The following is a 20,711-nucleotide window of genomic DNA, read 5'->3' as shown; positions in this document are numbered from 1 at the left end:
TCGTGGTCTCGTGGATATGGTATTGGTCGACCAATTCGCTCAGTGAGCAAATATCCAGCGAAAATCTCGCTTGCTTCCTGGACAATTGTCTTGGTCGAAAGACTGCACCTCTCATCAGGAAAGTGACCGAACACAAAGGTGTATCCCAGGTTTTCATCAAGGAATCCAAGCCCAACGAGAAGGCATGTCCCTCAATCTCAGTTGAGCCACATAGGATTGCTACGTGTCGGGCAGCACCGATTTCTTGTAGAATCTGCTCAAGAATCAATTGCTTGTCGATACCAGTTTGCCATTTTCTCTCATACCCACATACGACTAAACCATGGTCGGCTTAGAAGCTTTTGAATGGCTTGTCGTGAGTCACACACAGATTGAGTCGATGGTGTGTGGTCGCAATGAGGTTGGAGAAATGAGCGCGAGGCAGCTTGGATTGATTCGAGCACCATATCGCTATCGTCTTGAGCTTCTCCGAGCCAAACAAGCACGCATTTTGCTCTGGCATAAATGACTGGCATCAATTCAATTTGATGTCCTTTCTCTTCATTGTTTGTCTGATCAATACAGACAGCATCCACCCAGAGAATTCGAGGGAATCGCCAATGCCGGAGATGCAAGAGCGCGTCGTGAAGGTTTTGCGTGATTGAGAGCTCTGAACCCACTTCCTTATTCCCGTCATTCTGACTCTCTGTGATGATGATTGACTTGGGCTTCGTTTCGCCACCCCAGACATACGAGAGTGCCTCGTATATCTCAGACACATGATTTGTCGCATCGAGATCTTCAAAGAGATACTCAATGACTGTGCCTCGTAGGATGCTGGATTTGTCCCTACTTGGTAGTAGTTGGAGCACACGAATGGCGCAACCGTTCTGAGAGAACGGATCGTAGCGATATTGACACATTCTCACGAGTATTGGATGAATTTTCAAGGAGATGGCTGAAGAAGAAAAAAACTTCACAGATGATCATCATGTGCCCTTGGGGGTTTTACGAGGCAATGCGTTGTATTGCTGCTTCCTGCGTCGGCGAATGAAATGGCGACACGATAGACATCAAAGTGGATCGCGTCTCGGTTAACAATGATCCTGCTAAAAGCAAAAGAGACGCTTCCGAAGACCTCGCTTGCAGAGCGATTGACCTCTGCGGTGGAGATTCGCAGGTGAGCCTCTTGCTGCAGTGTTTTACCCCTCACAACACAGGCCACTCAGGCCGTGGCTGGCCCCGCCGGAGCTGTGCTCCTCTCCTCGACTCTTCCTATCTACCCATCTGAGCAAAAGAGGTCTGCGTATGATACATTGCCGGTATTATCACCATGATAAACAAGAAACATTATGATGTTGCTGCGCTATCCCTTCCATTGAAGGCACGTCTGTCCGCGCGTTGGACTGCACTAATAAAGGACACAACTTGGCTGCGGCCAATTGTGCCACTTATCATACAGCACGGAGCACAGGGTGTTTTAGGGCAGGTTCTAACCTGTTACCCACCCTTGTTAGTACCGATCTTCAGCACATTACATCAATCGTGTTAGCAGTCGTTCGACAACGGCAATTAACTGATCGTCGATCGCTTCTACAGTATGCTTTGAGGTGGGGGCGGGGAACGGATATAAAAAACTGCATTGCCATCCAAGAGACGAAGCTGGCCCACAACCCTTCCAGATCCTGGTATTTCCATCATGAGCTCGCCTTCATCAAACCAAGTAGATCTCGAGAACCTAGCGGGCGATCTCACCTCGGCGATCCGCGCATTCAAAGACGCTCCTCCATCAAGCACGGAAGCCGTACTCAAACGCAGACTCGTGACGCAACTGGCAAAGAACATCATCACCGAGGCCGAGGAGCCGGGAGAGCGTCCATTCGAATATGTTGCACAAGTACGTTCGACGCCTCCACCCACATTGCAGCACCCCAACTAAACAAACAACCCCGCAGATGGCAGAGCTCGCGACCCTCCGCATCCTGATGGAGTGGCGCGCGCTGGAGCACATCCCTTCCGCCGGCAGCATCACATACGCCGAGCTGGCCACCAAGATCTCAGCCGACCCCTCCCTCATCCGCCGCCTCTGCTGGCCGCTCGTCGCCTCAGAGCTGCTCGCCCAACCCGCCGCCGACGCCATCGCGCACACGGCCGCATCGCGCTGCTTCACCAACGACAACCCGCAGGGCGCGTACTTCAAGATCTTGTAAACCAAACCACCTGCCCCCCGCCCCTCCCCCCGTAACTGCCAGCTAACGAATCCCAGCTACGACACCATCACGCCCTCCGCCGTCGCCTGGCCCCGCTGGGCCGCCTCGCACGGCCGGACGCCGCCCGTCGAGCCATCCGACAACCCGTTCACGTGGGGCCACGGCGCGCCGGCGAAATCCTATTGGGAGCTGGCGTCAGGCGCGATGCAGGTCGACATGAACACGAGCATGCAGAGCCTCGACACGCTGCTGCCCGTCAACGGCGCGTATCCGTTCGCACTCATCGCCGAGCGGGCGGGGAAAGTGGCTCTGGACGCGGCGCTGGTGGTGGATGTGGGCGGCGGGCGCGGGCAGGCGATTGAGCGGATGCGCGAGGAGTGCCCGGGGATACCGGCGGAGAGGTGTGTGTTGCAGGATACGGCGGAGGTGATTGCGGATGTGGGGGAGAGGGAGGGGTTGGAGGGCGTGAGGAGGATGGTGGTGGATTATTTTGAGGAGCAGCCGGTGAAGGGTGAGTAGCTAAAGCGGTGGTGCTGGCGCGATGGTTTGCTGACATGGAGTAGGGGCGCTGGTTTACTTTTTGCGCCGCATCATGCATGATTGGTCGGATAAGTATTGCGTGCGGATTTTGGAGAGGCTGAGGGACGCCATGGCGGAGCATTCGAGGATTTTGATCATGGATCAGATTTTGGACGATCCGCCGAACAGGGTGAGTGCAGCAACGGATTTTACTATGATGAATATAGGCGCGGGGGAGAGGGATGCGAAGAGGTGGTTTGAGTTGGTCGGAAAGGTAGGAGGGCTGGAGGTGGTAAAGATTTGGCCGAACCCAGTTTCGCCTATGGGGGTTGTGGAAGTTAAGAAGAAGTTGTAGATAAGGTGATCTGCTTCAGTGCGGGACTACTTGATCATATCCAGATCACGACGAAAACGTACCACCATACGTCGCATAATTCAGGATATCTTGTCCGCTCCACCGAAAAGATGTTACCCAATTTTGAGATCTTAGTCCCCACTTACTCAGGCGTCAGCCTCGGACTCTCCAGCGCCACCCCGTATAGCAACCGTGTCCTGAAAAGAGAATGAGTCAACCATCTTTCTTTATAACTCGCTACTTTTCAGGTTTTGAAGGAGTCGTCAAACAACCAAGATGAAGAGACGAAACCTTAGTTGTTCAAAACCCCCACTGGGGTTGGCTCTTTTAGTTCTGCTGAGCCTTTGCTGCATCCCTGCCTTGTCAATGACATTATTCCCCTGCTCGTTTGGACCAATGGGATGTGTGGCGCTTTGGCCTATCTCAGCTACTATACCTGGAGTAGGTATGTTTCTGACGGCTGAGTATGGGTAAGTGTTTATTCTCCTTCCACTCCGACGGACAAGAACTACTATTCCACTGACCACCTCTCAGCACCGTCTCCATCAACCACCCAAACGGCAACACCACCCACGTCGCCAAGATAGCCGGCAGCCCCGCCTACAAGGCCTTCATGCAGCGCGCCTACCAATTCGCCCACAACTCCCCCTCTCTTCCTCCCTCACACGACGACAACCCCACCGACGACGACATCGCCGCCCTACAACCCCTCCTCACCCACCTCAAGCACGCCGCCGAGCGCGCCCTCGGCTACGAACGCATCTGCCACGTCCTCCTCGGCGGCCCGCGCAAGTACGGCGCCGACGCGGGGGGCTACTACGAGCGCACCATTCTCGCCGCCCTCCAAGCCGCGGGCCTGACCCTGGCGCAGGATTGGCTGGCCATCATTGAGGACATGCCGCCGCACTTCATGACGAGCGCAGGATCTGCAGCGGTGGGTGCGTTGCGGTTGGATGATTACGAGTTGGAGAATTGGGACCAATACGTGTTGGTTGTGGAGGCGACGCGGCAGCAGCAATCGGGGGATCAGGCGGAGAAAGAAGGCGGGCTGGGCGTGGTGACGGCGGCGGTGTTGGATGACTGCATTCTTAGGACGCGGGAAGTGGGGATGGAGGTGATGAGAGGAGAAGGAGGAGGAGGAGGGGATGAGGGGGAGGTCGTGGAGAGGCTGGTAAGGGATGTTGTGGGGCGTTTGCCCGAGTTCGAGCGGGGGCCGGTGGACAAGGTGGTTGTGCATGGGGATGGGGCGGGGGTGAGCGGGGTGAGGGAGGCGTTGGAGAGGGTGTTAGGAGAGGCTATGGTTGGCGAGGCGTTTGGGGAGGAGGGGGATGATGAGGCGGTTTTTGCGGCGGCCGATGGGCTAGCGAGGGATGCGTTTGGGTTGCTTGGTCAGGCACCGACGCAGAAGGCGGCGCCTGGGTGTCGGTTCATATCGGGATTATATAAGGATGGGTGGAGGGAGTTGTGGAAGGATGTTCAACTTGCCTACTGGGGCTGAGGTGCCGTTTATTCCTTTTTCCACCAGCTCGAAGATGTTTGGGGTACATGTCCGTCGATTCTTAGCCGCATTCTCCTTACTTCTCACAAAGACCGAATGGGCGGTTCAACATGTCTAAGGAAACTTTCGAACTTCGAGGCAAACGATGCTCCAGTCCCAAGTTCAGATCGAACACGGTTTTGGATAAAGGTGATATTTTAGGAGTCTGTGGTAGTCAATGATTTCTAGTCAGATCATCGAGGGGTTGCTGAATCGTCTGTTTCTCGAACAATGAAGTGTCATTGTTTTCATTTTTCATCTAATCCAATATCATATGCAACTTAGAGCTGCGCAGTTGATCCGCTGTTGCTAGCTATTTTTCTGCTGTTTCTTTGCGCGACGAGTTGCGTAAGATTTGTCTCAACCAAGTCAGGCTTCCGATTTTGCTGTTACAATCATCTCAGAAATCTCCTCCTTTGAAGGTTCGATTCCATCGACAGTCCGCAATTTCTTCTTCCAAGACACCGACCTCCAGGCTGGGACCTTCTGATTGAACAACATATCCACCTATTTGCAAGTCAGTAAATAACCGGGAAATGAACGGGAGAAAGCCTGCCTCGGTGATTGAAAGACCGCTAAGTTCCGGAACGCAAAGAAACGCCCAAAATATCGATATAATAGTTATGGAAAACCATATGTAAGCGATGTTAACGCCAAGATCCGCAGCCGTCTCATCAACGACATACGGCGTCACAAATCCAACCGCCCACGTGGTGATCCAATAAACCATCATAGAGAGGGTGGTCGAATGCGTGCGCAGTCGGGCAGAGTACGGCTCCGCCATTAGAAGCCAGCCTAATTATATCAGTGTCACTGTCGCACAGCTACAATGGACGGCCATACCAGTTGGTCCCCAACTTGACGCGTACCCTGCAATGAACAAGATAGAGCCAACGAGAAGCATATTCGCAGCGGTTCTGCTGCCGGGGGAAATGGTGTGAATGACAGCCGTCAGCAACTCCGAAAATGCCATGACGGCGCCGCCAATGAACATTAAAGGCCGTCTCCCGACTTTTTCAACCAGAACGATCGATGGGGCGGTGAATACGCAATTAGTGATGGCGAGGACTAGCGACACTAGATAGGCATCATCCAGGCCGACTGCTTCGAAGAATGTCGTGCCGTAGCTGAACCAAAAAGTGATGCCAGTGGCAATTGTCATGATGGCCATTCCAATTCCGATCAGCGTCCGGCGGAGATTGGTACCGCGGAAGCACTCCACCATATTAGCCGTGCCGGCCAAGGCTTGTTCAGCTAACCAGTTCCGAATCTCCTGCATTGCTGTGTCGAGCTCGATCGATCCGGGCTGTAGGTTTCTGAGGGTGATGATCGACTGCTCGGTCTCGTTGACTTTGCCCCTTCTCAGCAGGATTGTGGGAGACTCGGGTGCGATGACTGCGCCCGCGACGACGACAAGGACGAGAGCGAGTTGAGTTGCGACCGTGATTCCTGTGCCACGAATTAAAACCTTGACAAAGATGGTAATGCAGAAAGCTTACGCCAACTCTTGCTCCCTTCTAATTTGGAGGTGGCAAGGCTGATAGCACATGCCAATACATTGCCACACGTCAGTAGCTGTAAGTATATAGCGATCATCCTACCCCTCGTTGTCCCCGACGAGGCTTCGACAAGGTAGACCGGAGTCTGTAGACAATTAACGTAATGGTAATGGATGCCTGGTAAAACCATCTGCTTACCACGATCGATATCAGTCCGAGGCCTATGCCGTGCACAAGACGGGCGATGACGAAGACTACCGCGGGAGGACCAGCAGCTTGAACCGCAACTCCGACTCCACATGCGATTGCGGCGAGCAGAAAGGTTCCTTTGCGGCCCACTTTCCAACATGTTAGCCGGACGGTTCCCCGTTGCAATAGCACAACCACACATACCTCTGTCTGGTATGGCAGACGCGAGTAGACACCCTATGATTGTTCCTGGGACGAACATTGAGGTGAATAGAGATCGAGTGTGAGCCTTAAGATACCAGGTAGCTCCATTGTCATCGCTGACCCCGTATCGGTGAATGAATTCGTCGGATGCGAGCACTCCGTTTAAGTATCCCGAATCGTAACCGATAAGCGTGGCTAATACAGTTAGCTGACTGCCCAACAGCGGGATGTCCAGAGGTCATGCCTGATGTGAATACCACACCAAGGCTAACAAACTGCCTGAAGGAGACCATCTTTGATGAAGGCGTTTTTGAGAAATTATTGGAGCTGCTTAAGTTAAACACCGAGAGTAAATATCTCAGAGCGATGCTTACAATCAAGTTCCTCCCACTTGGTTTAAAGCCATTTCTGTCCTGCCTTATCTGCATTAGTAAATCAGTGATGAATACAGCGCCTTATCAACGTTCAGTTTATAGTTTTACGCGTTTGCACAGCTCCGAGAAAACGCGGACAACAGAGCCGGAGAAGATAAGATAAGCCAAGTGCGTGGGGACAAAGAGAAACAGATTTTACTGGTACATGCACGGTCCACGGTATAGTTCTAGAGCCGAGCGAACCATTGGAAGGCGGAATCTACCTTCCTCTCCCTCTTCTCATGACTTCTTATGCTATAATCAAAGGGCCTCAATCCCGTAGATATGACACTTACGAAAGATAAGAGTGGAATACGAATTCCGCCGCTGCTATAGAAGATAGCGTTGGTTTTGGTCCAATTTGTTAATGTCGTGCTAATAACAGGCCTTCAATGTACCAGCACCCACTCGGTCTCTCGTGAGCAGATCCTTTTGAGGTACCGTAGAGTTTGGCGCTTAAGCCGGACTAGTGGATATGCCTCGTCCCGTGTAGAGCTCTAGTCCCTCAGCAAGCGGTTTTGCAGAAGCCGTGGCTGTGAGTGGTCAGAAGCGTTCTAACCGGGGAAAATCATGTATTTTCCACGGCCCCAGATCCAGATACATGACTGCGCGTAGCTTTCTAGCACTCCCGTAGACCGAATTTGATCATTGTTAAAGAATAGTAGCGTTCGAGTCTCAATGAAAATGGATGCACGATGTAATTGTGTGACTACATGATAGCCTGGTCTCTCATAGCCCTCCTACGCTTTCTTTGCCCCTTCGGGGTCGTGTGCCACAACTTCAATCTCCACACGCATGTCGTCTTCTCCCAGGCGGGTGACTCCGACGCAGGTCCATAGAGGCTGGTGATCCGGCATGTATTTCTTGAAGTTTCGCACCATTGCGGCCAGCGCCTCGTTGTTGATTGGCACATGGTAGGAGTTGACGCGATAAACTTGCGACCAGCCCTTACCGCCCGCATCCTGCAGGCATAGCTCGACGTTGGCGAAGGCGAGATCGATCTGAGCATTTATTTCCTTCTCAAATACACTGGTCTTCGGATCCCATCCGCCTGAAGATGATTAGTCGACGAAATTTGAGCGGTGACTCGAAAGATAATAGAACTTACCTTGACCTGAGCACTCGATCCTGTCTCCGACACGCACGGCTTGATTGTAGGAAAACTTTTCTCTCTTTTCCACACCCTGGCCCTCATAGGCATAGTACTTCAAGTGAGACATATCCAGCGGTGCGACGCAATTCGAGTCGTGGAAATGATTGGATGATGCAAAGTATGACAGTCCGCTCGGGCTGAAAGTGGTCGACAGGACAGGTGCTCCATCAAACCAAGAGGGCGGCCTTGACCTTTAAATGACTCCCACAATTAGTAATTAGGGACTTCAGCATGAATGCGAGATACGTCATTGCTCGAAACTGGCCTGTAGAAGATCAAGAGATTATCTAGCAAACTTTAAGGCCGGCCTCTGAGAGCGGAATTTGCATTCCGCCACTAAAACCGCGCCTTCGGCAAACCCCCAACACCTCACAAATACCAACCCGAAATTTGCCCCTCAACTTACGTTAAAAAAGTTTTCGATGCTCTGCATCTTACTACAATTTTGAAACGTGGGAAAGGAAGAATACTATTTTCAGCCGTTAATCCTTGCGCGAATCTACCATGAACAGCCCGTCCAATAATGCAGGCCGTGCCCGGCGTAAGCGTGGGGCCACTCGAAGTCAATACACAACTCGTGCTTGTCAAGAGTGCCGTCGCCGACGAGCAAAGGTATGAGTCCGTTTCCAGAGGCTGCTGAAGAGTTCGAACTTAAAGGATGGTAGTGCAATGGGGAAAAACCATCGTGTTCTCGATGTCTGGATCGCCACCTAACGTGTGTCTTCACCGTCGAGGCCGATCAACGTGGCTCGGCCCCAAGGTCATACGTTTCCCTTCTTCAAAACCGAGTGAAACTCCTCGAGCAGGTGATCCAGCTGCACTCAATCGATCTCGAAGAGTCTGTTGCTCGGCTCGCTCGCGCGCAGGAACCCAAAGGAAATGTCTCTTTCGCAGCCGAAAACATGTCCCTGGTTTTCAGCGACAGCTGTGCCGACTTGAAAGGTACCCTGTATCCAGAAGATGCATCGAGCAGCCTTAGCCGCGGCGGCAGCGAAGCGCAGTTCTTCGGCCCGACAAGTGGACGCTTGGAGTTGCAGCCTCCAAAGGATGCACCAGCAGTACTAGGCAAGGAAAATGATGGCGGCCTTGATTCTGCTGTCGAAGATCAAAGTCAGCAGCAGCGCTTCAATGATTATTGTCAGAAACTCGCGTCGAATACTCTGCGAGACTTCTCACCAGAGCTTGTGGATCATCTCATCGATGTATACTTTGAATGGGAGCAGCCATGGTTTCAGGTAGTAGACGAGGCACTATTCCGGAATAGCAAGCAAGGCAATGGACGCTACTTCAGCCCCTTGCTTCTCTATTGCATTCTTGCAATTGCTTCGAGATGGTCAGACAGACCTGAAGTCAGAAGCGATTTGAAAGATGCCAATACGGCCGGTTTGGTCTTTCTCGAACATGCCGAAACACTGTTGCATTTCGACCTCAAATGGCCCAGCATTACCACGATACAGTCGCTTGCCATCATGGCCATTGTATACGTCGTAAGTCTTCGATGCTGTAATAGGTCTACCACCTCTGACTAATGTCCCAGGCTATTGGATCCGATGCTTCCGGCTGGCTCCATCATGGTATGGCAATTCGGTTGATGCTCGACATGGGGTTGAACATGGACTCTACCGTCGTGATCGGCTCCAGTCATCTAACCCCAGAAGAGATTCGCCTTCGACGTCAGATCTACTGGACCTTGTACTGTTCCGATAAGCTGTGGGCCAGCTACACGGGCCGAGTGTGCACTATGCTGGTAACACCACCAGTCAGCACTCTTTGAGAATCGAGCCCGATACCTCTAACAAGAACTTTGATACAGGATTTTCAAGGATCTGTACCTCTACCTACCGGCTTTTCTTCGAGACCGAATCCCATGGAAGGCTCCAGAACCGTCTTCCTAGAATCACTCTTACGAGAGTTGAGCACGCAGTGTCGAATTTTGGAGGAAATTCTGACTACCCTGTGAGGCATTCACATCTGATTGAATCACTTGAAATGCTTACTCTCTTATCCAAGGTACACTCCGAGAAGAGCGACGCTGGACGCAGAGAAACGCATGTTCTTCGACTCTTGTGTTCTTTCGCTGAGAGGGTGGTTCTTTTCCCTGCCGAAAGAGCTCAAGGTCAAGCTGAGCGACAGGCCCGAGCAAGTCAATGCTTCGCCCCATGCCTACATTCTAAACATGGTCTACTATACGTCTATTATCTTGCTAGCGAAGCCATTCCTACCTCGAAGGCGTAATGATTTCTCACATGGGCTGGAAGCCCAAGACGCATCGTACAGCGACTTGAGAGAACGAGCCTCCTCTTTATGTCACGAAGCGGCAACGAACATCTGCCTTCTCGGGGAGCGATATCGTGAGGCTTTCGGAAGCTTTCGACGCAGCCCTTTGACAGCGACGCATTGCACCCTGACGGCTGTTCTTGTGAGACTCTTCCTGGGATGCTCAGAGAAAATTGATAGGACCAACGACATATCTAGGGATCTAAGATCCTGTATGTCAACCCTTCGAGAGCTCTCTGACTCGTGGACACCAGCCCGAGGATTTTGGGAAACGCTCAGAAAGGTTTTGCAAGACCGGTTCCAGTCTTTGGATGGATATCGAAGTGTTCGAGGCGAAGAAACATGTGCTGTGGGGGGAGGGGAAGCCAACGGGATACGACACGGAGCTTCTCAGCAGTATGACGCATCAAATAATCATCTGGCGGAAGCGGAATCTTCGGCCACGAGAGCTGAATTCAACCGCAGTTTCCTGGCCGATGGCACCGACATGCTTCACCTGATGCCTGCTCCAGACTTTGATCAGCTTGATTTCTCTTTCCTTGACGAATTCCAGTGGGACTGCATGAATGACGATATTGTATAATTTCAAGTTTCCTATTACTTAATCAACCACATTTTCAAGAGGTTCTCCGTGGCACCGCCCCGATCAGCCTCCGATTCGAGCCACGATCTTGCCGATAGATTTGCAGTCGACCATACGCTGCATCTGATCCGGAATATCTTCGAGAGTTACTTTGGTGATTAGCGGTTGAATCAAACCCGTGCTTATATAGCCCATGACCTCCAGCGACGCACAATGGTCGCCCATCAAATTCCCAGTCAAGTGGAGATTTCGTTCCACAAGCGCATGTATCGAAATGGAGAGAACAAGATTTCGAGGCACCCTAGGGCTTTCAGTCAGCATTGTTACGGTAGAACAAGTCAACCGTTACTCACCCAACGCACACGATTCGCCCTCCATCGCAGACGTACTTGTCCAGATTCTGAAACGCCGATTCCGAGCTGGCACAAACCACGACAGCATCAGCCGCCCGAGCCAACGCTTTGTCCGGCCTCAGCCGCGTGCACGCCCGAACCAGGCGTGCCTCGAAATCAGACCATTCCTGGCCGGTAGCGGCGGCGGCGGCGGCATCCAGCAGGACGTCGGCGTACTGTTCATGGTGTTGTTTCTGCCGCAGCAAGTCACACTTCCACCCCAGATCGATGCCGACGACGCGGGCACCGAAGACGCGCCGCGCCATGGCGCCCGCCAGATGGCCGATGGCGCCGGCCACGCCCGCAACGACGACGATGCTGCCCGCATGGACGCGAGCGGCTCGCAGCGCCGTCAGCGCGGCCGATCCGGAGCAGAGCGCGGCGCAGAGGGCACCGCAGGCGGCTGCTGGATCGGACAGAAGAATCCCGTCTGGCAGTGCCACCAGGCACGACGTCGGCACCGTGGCGTATTCCTGGAACGTGCCCGCGATGTGTTTCGGAGCGTTGAGCTGGCCCGGGCAGGATGTGGGCAGCCCGCTGAGACAGTAGGCACAAGAGCCGCACGTCGCGCCCAGATAGCGTATGCCGACCGTTCGACCGACGAGAGAGGGGTCGTGCGACTGGATGACTTGTCCGATGCCTTCGTGGCCTGCGATGTGGTTGTGTTTCGGGAACCCGGGCTCGGGTCCGATGGAGAAGCAAGCATCCTTTCCAACGTCAATTATGCACTTGCTTGCTTGGTATTCAGAACTCACGCTACGGCAAAGGCCCGTGTAGAATATCTTGACCACAGCTTCCGTCGAAGTAGGAGGCCGGACTGGGATTTCGTGCACTGAGAGGTTGAGAGTTCGGCCCATTTCCGGGGTGATGACGGCTTTCTGCGTCGAGGGAAGCCAGAGACCGGACGCTGTAGATTTCGTTGTTGATTTACCATCCTGAATGTTACATTCAAGCTTTGAAGGGCAGTTGACTTGCGCTTCTGTCACCATCTGGTCCAATCTTGCGCTGACTGTCATTGTTCTGGATCCAGGGTCCAGGTCGAGCGGGCTAAGACAGGTCGTCCTCTATACTATAAGAAAATCACGCTTACCTATGAGCTTTGCGACTTGATCAGGGAGGTGATCCTTGCTGCAGTCATCTCTTATCGTGATGCGGAATTTTAAATTCCGGCCCCAGTATTCAAAATGACATAGACTGTCAGGAATATATATTCCACTCTATCTCCACTGGCGCGTTGTGTAGATAGTTACCAGTTTAGTAGACTAATTGATTGCTTGCTTGAATAATTGATTTAACTTACGTACCTGTAGGCATACGGGCTTTATGACCCTAAGGGCAGAAGACCCCCATGGGAACATCGGACGCAGGATGATACGGCGCCTGCAGGATTATTTACTAATACCAAGGCCCGCACGAGAGACAGGCCCACAGGGCACGGGAGAACTAGCCGAGGTTCTAATAAGTTAGGAGTTCTGTAGGAGAACAGCGACTGCAAAGGCAGAGAACAAATCTATGGAATCGACGAAGGACACGAGGTACGGGACGATAGAATGAAAAGACTATATATATTTTAAATGGGCCACATTCCAATCGATAGTTGGGTCTGTGGTTTGGTGGGTACGTTCAGACCGACATCAGCAGTTACAATCGAGAATGTGTACTAACAAAAAAATGAGTAGATTATAAGGGCAATTAACAACCTATTCTGTCACGTACGACCATAGGTCGCAGAATGCAGGGCTTCCCGTCCGCTCAGCCGTACTTAAGCTGCGAACCGGCCGATTAGTACTCAAGTGGGTGACCATTGGGGAATCCCGGCTGTTGTACGTTTTGCGTTTTTTTTTTGCCCGTGGTGGGGCTGTGCTAACGTTTTGTAGACTCGCGGCTGCGGGCTGATAAGATAAGCTGCTGGAGGAATCTTCGAACCATGCCTCAAAACGAAAACCCTTCGTCCTCACGTATTTTTAGAATGCTGATTGGTTATGTATCTGATAGACTGCATCATGGCCTACAAATCTATGTTCCTTTCCATCGCCCTGGAGCATGTGAAAGTTCAAGGACATGCAAATGTAAATCGAAGCTAGTAGGCTCCTGTTACGCGAGGATTCGAAATATCTTCAACAAGACGGTATCTCATTACAGCCATCTCTTCTCTACCTGTAGTCTCTGATGAGTCTGACAACGTCTCTGTAACAGCGTCTCTGTACAAAACAAAAAACCGAAAAAGAGCACCACCCTTCATTGCAAAACAGCCACTCTCTCCAACGACTGAATCGGAACAAACCCGCATCCAAGCTTTCCCCACCCGCACCCACCATCATACTGGCCCCCCCCCCCCCCCCCCCCCACCGGCCCCCCCCCCCCCCCCCAATCAAAGCTTCGCCTTCGTTTCGAGCGCCTCCCTCTTCGCCAGCTCCCTCAAATCCTTGCGCAGAATCTTGCCGGACGGGCTCTTCGGGATGGCCTCGACGAAGGTGACGCCGCCCCGCAGGCGCTTGTAGTCGGACACGTTCTGCGCGACGTACTCCTGGATCTGCTTGGCCGAAATGGACGGGGTTTTCTGGTTTCCTTGGGCGACGACGACGTAGGCGCGCGGAACCTCGGTGCCTTCGGCCGACACGCCGATGACGGCGGCGTCGAGGATGGCCGGGTGGGCGAGCAGCAGGGCCTCGAGCTCGGCGGGGGCGACTTGGAGGCCTTTGTATTTGATGAGTTCCTGTGCGGGGGAAGACGGGTTAGCGATGATGGGAATCGGGGAAATTTGAAGGAAAGAGATGTGAGACGGAAAGAGAAGAAGAATATCGGGGAGGAAAAAAGGAAGAAAAAAGGAGAATGGAGAGGAGAGGAAAATGCAAATCCAAACCCACCTTCTTCCGATCCACGATATAAAACTTGCCGTCCTTAAACACAGCAATATCCCCCGTGCAGAACCACCCGTCCCGAAACGCCTCCGCATTCGCCTCGTCGTTCTTATGATACCCCTTCGTCACGACAGGACCCCGAACCAGCACCTCTCCCGGCTGCCCCGGCTCGACGTCGCGGCCCTCGTCGTCGACCAGGCGGGCCGTGTGGTTGGCGATCAGGCAGGCGACGCTGCCGGACGTGTCCTGGGTGCCGTTGGGCAGGAGGGTGATGCTGCCGGTGGTCTCGCTCAAGCCCCAGGTCTGGAAGATCATGGTGCGGCCGCGGCCGAGCTTCTTGCTGGCGGCCAGCTGCAGGTCCTTGCCGAGCGGGGCGGCGCCGCTGACGGCGTGCTCGAGCGTGTCGAACTGGTCCGTCACGGCCGGGTGCTTGGCGATGGCCAGCCAGATGGGCGGCACGGTGAAGAAGGCCGTGATGGCGTATTTCTTGTTGTACTCCAGGAACTGCGGGAAGTCGAACTTTGGCATCCAGTAGACGGTGCCGCCCATGTAGCTGTGGGTGGTGGGTTCGTTAGTTTCGAGTGTTCGTGTGTGTGCAAGAGGATCTGGAGAGTGGACTCACATTGGATTGATCAGGTAGCCCTGGATGCCGGCGATGTGCGCGGTTGGTAGGTGGGCGAGCGTGCGGTACCTGAAGTTTGGATTGTTTTCCGCGTTGTACGCCTTCCAGGGGTCGAGGGCAGTGGCAGCTTCGGCGACGACGTTGGCGTGGGAGAGCTTCACGCCCTTGGGCAGGCCCGTGGTGCCGGACGAGTAGATCAGGATGATGAGGCTCTCTTCCAGCTCCTTCTTGTTCGTAATGACCGGCCATTCCAGGCTCCCTTGGCTGATCACATTTTTACCGTCCGAGGCTCGGTTGAGGGCGTATTCACCCCCGTTTGAAATCACGAGGATGCGGTCAGAGGGGAGGCCAACGTCTTTCGCAGCGGCGATGGCGATGGGTTTAGTGTCTTCGTTGCAGATAAGTAGGTTGCTGTCGCCTTGGCGCAGCTGCCGGGCGAGGTCGGCCGGTGTGGCTGAAGGGCTCGCGGCGGAGAAGACACCTCCAGCACAAATGACTCCGTAGAAGGCCATGGGGAGAAGGTGGTGGCCGGTGGAGATGCAAGTCACGACGTCTTTGCCGGGGCCGGAAGCGCCGATACCGAAGTGGTTTCGTAGTGCATAGCCGGTTTGCTTGGTAAGGATGCGAGCTTGGGATTTCGTAACGAGATGATTTGGATTGGCAGCGGAGACATGGAGGGGTGCCTCTTCTGTCGCAGACGAGTGTGGAGAATCTGTTGACATGTTAGAATTTGGGTTTAATAGGAACCGGGTCAATGCGTACCAAACAGGAGTGTCAGAATATCCAAGTCTGGGATAGAATATTCGGCAGGAGAGCGATAGATGGTGCCCTCGGGCGTCTTTTCGAAGACAGTAGCCATGACATTTGATTGCGGAGCCATTGTTGGTAAGGATCCAGAAAATCCAAAAGTCAAGGGGATGGGGATGGATACTTGGGAAAAAAAGCGAAACAAGCTTCAGACCTCGGGACCCTGGCCTCTAAATGCACCCCGCATTCTCCGCAAAGACAGTGCAAAGCCGCGGATTTAAGCCGGCTATAGGCCCGGGTATCTGATGCAGAATGCGCACGCTTAAATGCATCTACAGTTTGATGAGCTGCATGACGATCGCATAGATTGTGGATGTTGCAGTCAGGGGGATGCGTCATCTGTCGTACGTGATTCGGTCCTAATTGAGAAGCACCGTGCAGCTCTTAACCACCCAGTCCTGCCCGTCAATGAAACTTGAAAGTTTTCTTTCTTTTTTCCTGGCGATACCGCATCTTAAAATATCGCTCAAGAAGCTGTTCGTGGACATGTGGTTGAGGCGTGGTTCGGTTGGTTGGAGGGGTTCGAGTAAGCAGCCAGTGTTGAATCAGCGGCACTTCCGAGGCTGCCGTGGTGGAGGCTTTTCGAGTCAAAACGCTCTGACCGGCTGAGCTGGCGGGATTCATGCAGGGATAAAAGTAATCCTGCAGGAATCTAGATCGTGTAACAGAGAACCTGAAACTTTCACACGGAGAAGTGCCAACAGTATCGGTGCTGGCTGGAAAGATATGTTCGCCCATCTTGTACAGGATGTTGGTGGGGTTTGTTCTAATACTTGAGCCGATATTTTTCTTCCAATCTTCGTGTTTGTGGTGCCTTTCATGATTGGTGTTCAGAATACGAGGAGAATGGCTTCCGCAGTAGCAGCTACACTTGAAGCCGTTCGCTTCAGAAATAATGATTGCGAGTGAAGTATAAGCTGTAGAAGCTGTGTGCGCATATTAGCGCCGATGCCAGGGTCCATAAATAGCGTCTTGGCGCTGGGCAGTAGAGCTCCTTCCGTTCTTTGCTGAAGCCGGCGGCGCGCGCCTTGCATGCCCCGCGTCTCCCCGCCCATTGATAGGATATCTAGCGGCCAACGCCGACAATTGCTGGATAAGACTGCCGACTATGGATCGCTTCCTGCTCCTGCACGCCATACATCAGGAACCGCCTTGAGACGCCATTTCTCCATTGCTCGCACAGCTCATTGAGAGCATTCCGCCGTCATCCTGCCCCACTTCCGCGCCGTACCTCGCCATGGCAGCTGTCGACGATACCTCGCCCATCACCACCCAGGCTCTCGTTTCCCGCGGCCCCTTCTCCCAAGGCAAATGGGCCGTCGAGGACGTGACGCTCCGCGCGCTTAAGCCCGACGAGGTCGTCGTCGAAATCGTCGCATCGGGCATCTGCCACACGGACCTGCACTGCGGCAACACGCCAGACGACAAGGGCGTGCCCGCCGTCTACTACCCACGAGTCCTGGGACACGAAGGTGTGGTGAACCGCCAATTCCAAGTCTGAACAAGACCGGAACCGTCGTTCGTGTCCGGTCGTCGACCAATGCCCCACTACTGACGCGAGCTACAACGACGAAACAGGCTCCGGCTACGTGCGTCGCGTTGGCAGCGCCGTGACAGGCGTCGCGCCGGGCGACCCGGTACTGCTATCCTTCTCCTACTGCGGCACATGCCATGTCTGCCGCACCGGTCCGCCGTCGCACTGCAAGACCTTCTTCGAAATCAACTTTATGGGCGAGCCCGTCTTCTCTGATAATGCTGGTGGCAAGGAAGGCGGGGAAGGACAACAGCAGGGAAACCCGACTATCGGCGGCCGCTTCTTCGGGCAGTCTAGCTTCGCCAAACACACGGTCGTCAGCGACAAGTGCGTTGTGAATGTAGCCGGTCTGGGCCTCGAGCGTGACGACCTGAAGCTCCTGGCGCCGCTGGGATGCGGCTTGCAGACGGGCAGCGGGACGATCGTGAACGTCGCAAAATGCGGAAAGGACGATGAGGTTGCGGTGGTGGGCATGGGCGGCGTGGGGCTAGCGGCTGTAATGGTAAGTAGTAGGCCATTGGTACCAGCCTCGTACTTGCCTATACTTTATTCTTACAAGGAGATGTATTCAGGCCGCGAAGAACCAAGGCTGCAAGAACATCATCGGCATAGACCGCGTGCAGTCGCGGCTGGACCTGGCGAAGTCGCTCGGCGCAACGCACGTCATCAACACCAGCACCTTTACCTCCAACGCGGACCTGGTCGCCGCCGTACGCGCCGCCTCGAGCGACGGCCACGGTGCGACCGTCTCGATCGACACCAGCGCGCACCCGCCGCTCGTCGCCGCCCAGATCGACTTCACGCGCTACATGGGCAAGGTCATCCAGGTCGGCACTGGCATGCCCGACGCCCACTTGTCCATCCACATGCAGAGCTTCATGGTCAGCGGCAAGCAGTACTTCGGCGCTGTCCAGGGCCACAGCCGCCCCGCCGAGTACATCCCGCAGATGATCAAGTGGTGGCGGGACGGCGTCTTTCCGGTGGAGAAGCTGGTGCAGTTCTTTGACATTGCGGATTTCGAGAGCGCTGTCAATGTCATGGGTAGCGGTAGTGTGGTGAAACCCATCATTGTGTGGTGAGATTGGGTCGTGACTCGGATGGAAGCTCTGTATAAGGGCAGCGAAGGCATGAGTGAGAAATTTGGAAAGCGAATTGAGGGCTGAATGAGATTTTAGGGGCCCATCTCATCATCAGGGGTGACACCACTTCAAGCCTTTTAAAAGCATTCGGGAACAAAAAAAGCTATCGCTTTCATACATCGTGACAGTCTCAAAGTCTACAGCATTCCGTTTATGAACCATAGAGCCCAGAAAAAGCAATCAACTACTCCTTCCGCACCTTCTTATACACAACAACCCTCGTCCCATCAGCAAGTCTCTCGTGCTCAGGAACCAGGGTATACTTCCCCTTCCACGGCAAGATCTTCCACCACACAGCCCAATACAGCACGCCGCCCAGCAGCACCGCAATGCCCACGATCGGATACAGCCAGTACGGCAAACTAGTATCGCCCTTGCCACCAGGCGGCCGCAAGAACGGCGCGACGAGCAAGAAGCACTGGGCGGCGAGGTAGAACACAGCGACAGGCCACCAGCAGCGGAAGGGGCGGTGGGCGCGGGGGGCGGCGTAGCGCAGCCAGAAGAAGGCGAGGACGACGAGGAAGTTCATGACGCTGCCGGGGTAGCCCTCGACGTCGAGGATGAAGGCGTAGGCGTCGCCGAAGGGCACGGCGACGATGACGAGGAACGAGGGCACGAAGTGCAGCAGCAGGCCCGCGCCGGGCGAGCCCAGCGGCCACGACGACGCCCAGAAGGATGCGTACGGCAGCACGCCTTCCTTGGCCAGTTCCTGGTTCACACGCGACTGCGCGAACGTTACGGTCATGACGTTGCCTAGCGCTGATAGGGCGACTAGCACGCTCAGCGCTCGTGCGGCGGCGGCGCCGAAGACTTTGGACATGAAGAACGACGCGACGGTGACGCCGCTGTGCGAGATCTCGGCTGGTGTTGCTGCGGCGAAGTAGGAGACGTTGGCGAGGAGGTAGAGGATGCCGCAGGCTGAGAGGCCGAGCGGGCCGGCGATTTTGAGCGTGCGGACGGGGTTGCGGACTTCGTTGAGGACGTTGGCCGCGTTGGACCAGCCTGCATAGGAGTTGAGGACTTTGAAGAGCGCCGTCGCGTACAGGTTGCCGCTCGTCGCGCTGCCCTCGAAGGCGTGCCGGAAGGAGGCGTGCGGGTCGGACACGCGCGGCGCGCCGCCGGACAGCACGACCCAGCCCGTGATGACGATGAAGAGGAGGGTGAAGATCTTGATCAGCCCGATGAAGTTCATGCCGCGCACGCCGAGCTTGGGCAGAAAGGTGTGCAGCACCGTCACAAAGGTGATGACGCCAAGGGCGATGCTGCGCTTCTGCCATTCCGTGGCCGTGTGCCCGGTGGCGACGAGGATGTTGGAGGCAAATATGATACAGCCGGATGCTTTACTCCAAGTTAGCACTCAAGACATTTTTTTAAGGGGAACACTGCATACCTGTGAATCCAAGCAGGACGGCCTGGAACGCGAAAACGACAGTGGCAAGCAGCTTTGGTCGCTTATAGGCAGCTTCGAGGTAGACCTTCGAACCTCCGCTACGGGGGATCATGCATCCCAACTCCAGCCAGATGAACAGGCCGGCGAACGATAGCGCCAACCCGAAAACCCATAGCAAGAGCGCCGCGCCGACACTTCCTACGCTGTCGGTGATGGAAGACGGCGTGGAGAAAATGCCAGTTCCGATTATCCTGCCGATGCTGTGGACGAAATAAAGTTAGCTTCGAGGAGGACGAGGGGAGCTGCATGGGGGACGTGCATCAGGAAGGTTGTGGAGAACAGGCCCAGATGACGTCCTAGTCCTCCTGCTGCTGATTCTTCAAGAGCAAGCTCTCCAGCGGTAGGCGTGCCGTCGTTGGCATCGATTTCCACCACTGACTCTTCGGAAGAAGATGTCTCTCCGACGGTGCCATAGTTCTCGTGGAAGGACTTTGAATTCTTGAGCGCTGTGCGGACCGACATGGTAGCTGGAATGAGATATTTTTAGGCAAGCGTGCTATGAGTGTGCTGCACCAACCTGCTCATCGAAGAGAGGAGGGGGAGGGAGCCTGGCGGTTAGAAGCATGGCGGAAGGTTGGGAGATATGGACCAGCAAGGCCGTGTACCGCATGATTACAAACGCGAAATGGGTGCTGCGCATGACGATGAGGGTCTCGGGTTGGCGCGGCAGCGAGGGTAGATATCGCCATGGGCTTATGTGATTGCGAAGGCACGCCAACGATTGCGTGCTAGCCTGCCGTGGTACGGGAGCACGTATGAGAGCCCCGACCTCCAGATGGTGTACCCGCCACCTGGGATTTCGCAGACTGGGTTCGCAGCACGCGAGACACCCGGTGACACTTGGGATACACGAGCGTTCTGGTTGAGGAAGGAAGGAGGGAAGGGACCCTGGAATGCGCCGAGTGTCAGTGTGAAACAAGCTTTTTGCTGGACTCAACGAGGGAGCGCTAGACGCAGGGCTCCACATGCCGCTGCGGCCCGCTACAAC

General features: G+C 54.5%; 8 protein-coding genes across 8 annotated transcripts; 3 read left to right on the top strand and 5 right to left on the bottom strand.

The window, feature by feature from the left end:
- Positions 1-1,678: 1,678 nt before the first annotated feature.
- Positions 1,679-4,561, top strand: LTHEOB_5084 (O-methyltransferase; the record flags this gene model as incomplete). Its single annotated transcript, XM_035514190.1, has 6 exons — positions 1,679-1,876; positions 1,935-2,185; positions 2,246-2,700; positions 2,753-2,898; positions 3,491-3,504; positions 3,598-4,561. 6 exons carry the CDS (start codon positions 1,679-1,681, stop codon positions 4,559-4,561), a joined length of 2,028 nt encoding a protein of 675 aa, XP_035373952.1.
- Positions 4,562-4,969: 408 nt separating this feature from the next.
- On the bottom strand, positions 4,970-6,550 carry LTHEOB_5083 (High-affinity glucose transporter RGT2; the record flags this gene model as incomplete). Its single annotated transcript, XM_035514189.1, has 6 exons — positions 4,970-5,107; positions 5,287-5,395; positions 5,470-6,049; positions 6,100-6,244; positions 6,298-6,437; positions 6,493-6,550. 6 exons carry the CDS (start codon positions 6,548-6,550, stop codon positions 4,970-4,972), a joined length of 1,170 nt encoding a protein of 389 aa, XP_035373951.1.
- A 1,095-nt stretch (positions 6,551-7,645) lies between these two features.
- Positions 7,646-8,125, bottom strand: LTHEOB_5082 (uncharacterized protein; the record flags this gene model as incomplete). The annotated part of the gene is made up of 2 exons (XM_035514188.1): positions 7,646-7,956; positions 8,014-8,125. The coding sequence occupies 2 exons, from the start codon at positions 8,123-8,125 to the stop codon at positions 7,646-7,648; spliced, it is 423 nt and encodes a 140-aa protein (XP_035373950.1).
- An 835-nt stretch (positions 8,126-8,960) lies between these two features.
- Positions 8,961-9,832, top strand: LTHEOB_5081 (uncharacterized protein; the record flags this gene model as incomplete). The annotated part of the gene is made up of 2 exons (XM_035514187.1): positions 8,961-9,545; positions 9,596-9,832. 2 exons carry the CDS (start codon positions 8,961-8,963, stop codon positions 9,830-9,832), a joined length of 822 nt encoding a protein of 273 aa, XP_035373949.1.
- A 1,149-nt stretch (positions 9,833-10,981) lies between these two features.
- Positions 10,982-12,326, bottom strand: LTHEOB_5080 (alcohol dehydrogenase; the record flags this gene model as incomplete). Its single annotated transcript, XM_035514186.1, has 3 exons — positions 10,982-11,067; positions 11,131-11,219; positions 11,272-12,326. The coding sequence occupies 3 exons, from the start codon at positions 12,324-12,326 to the stop codon at positions 10,982-10,984; spliced, it is 1,230 nt and encodes a 409-aa protein (XP_035373948.1).
- A 1,355-nt stretch (positions 12,327-13,681) lies between these two features.
- LTHEOB_5079 (AMP-dependent synthetase/ligase) lies at positions 13,682-15,673 on the bottom strand (the record flags this gene model as incomplete). Its single annotated transcript, XM_035514184.1, has 4 exons — positions 13,682-14,026; positions 14,178-14,724; positions 14,794-15,505; positions 15,556-15,673. 4 exons carry the CDS (start codon positions 15,671-15,673, stop codon positions 13,682-13,684), a joined length of 1,722 nt encoding a protein of 573 aa, XP_035373947.1.
- Positions 15,674-16,837: 1,164 nt separating this feature from the next.
- Positions 16,838-18,213, top strand: LTHEOB_5078 (alcohol dehydrogenase; the record flags this gene model as incomplete). The annotated part of the gene is made up of 3 exons (XM_035514183.1): positions 16,838-17,072; positions 17,179-17,636; positions 17,707-18,213. 3 exons carry the CDS (start codon positions 16,838-16,840, stop codon positions 18,211-18,213), a joined length of 1,200 nt encoding a protein of 399 aa, XP_035373946.1.
- Positions 18,214-18,457: 244 nt separating this feature from the next.
- LTHEOB_5077 (High affinity methionine permease) lies at positions 18,458-20,185 on the bottom strand (the record flags this gene model as incomplete). The annotated part of the gene is made up of 3 exons (XM_035514182.1): positions 18,458-19,611; positions 19,664-19,923; positions 20,103-20,185. The coding sequence occupies 3 exons, from the start codon at positions 20,183-20,185 to the stop codon at positions 18,458-18,460; spliced, it is 1,497 nt and encodes a 498-aa protein (XP_035373945.1).
- Positions 20,186-20,711: the final 526 nt, after the last annotated feature.

This window comes from Lasiodiplodia theobromae (assembly GCF_012971845.1).
Source record: "Lasiodiplodia theobromae strain AM2As chromosome Unknown scaffold_14, whole genome shotgun sequence".
NCBI classification, from domain to species: domain Eukaryota; kingdom Fungi; phylum Ascomycota; class Dothideomycetes; order Botryosphaeriales; family Botryosphaeriaceae; genus Lasiodiplodia; species Lasiodiplodia theobromae.
This window is presented reverse-complemented; position numbering and strand designations above follow the sequence as displayed.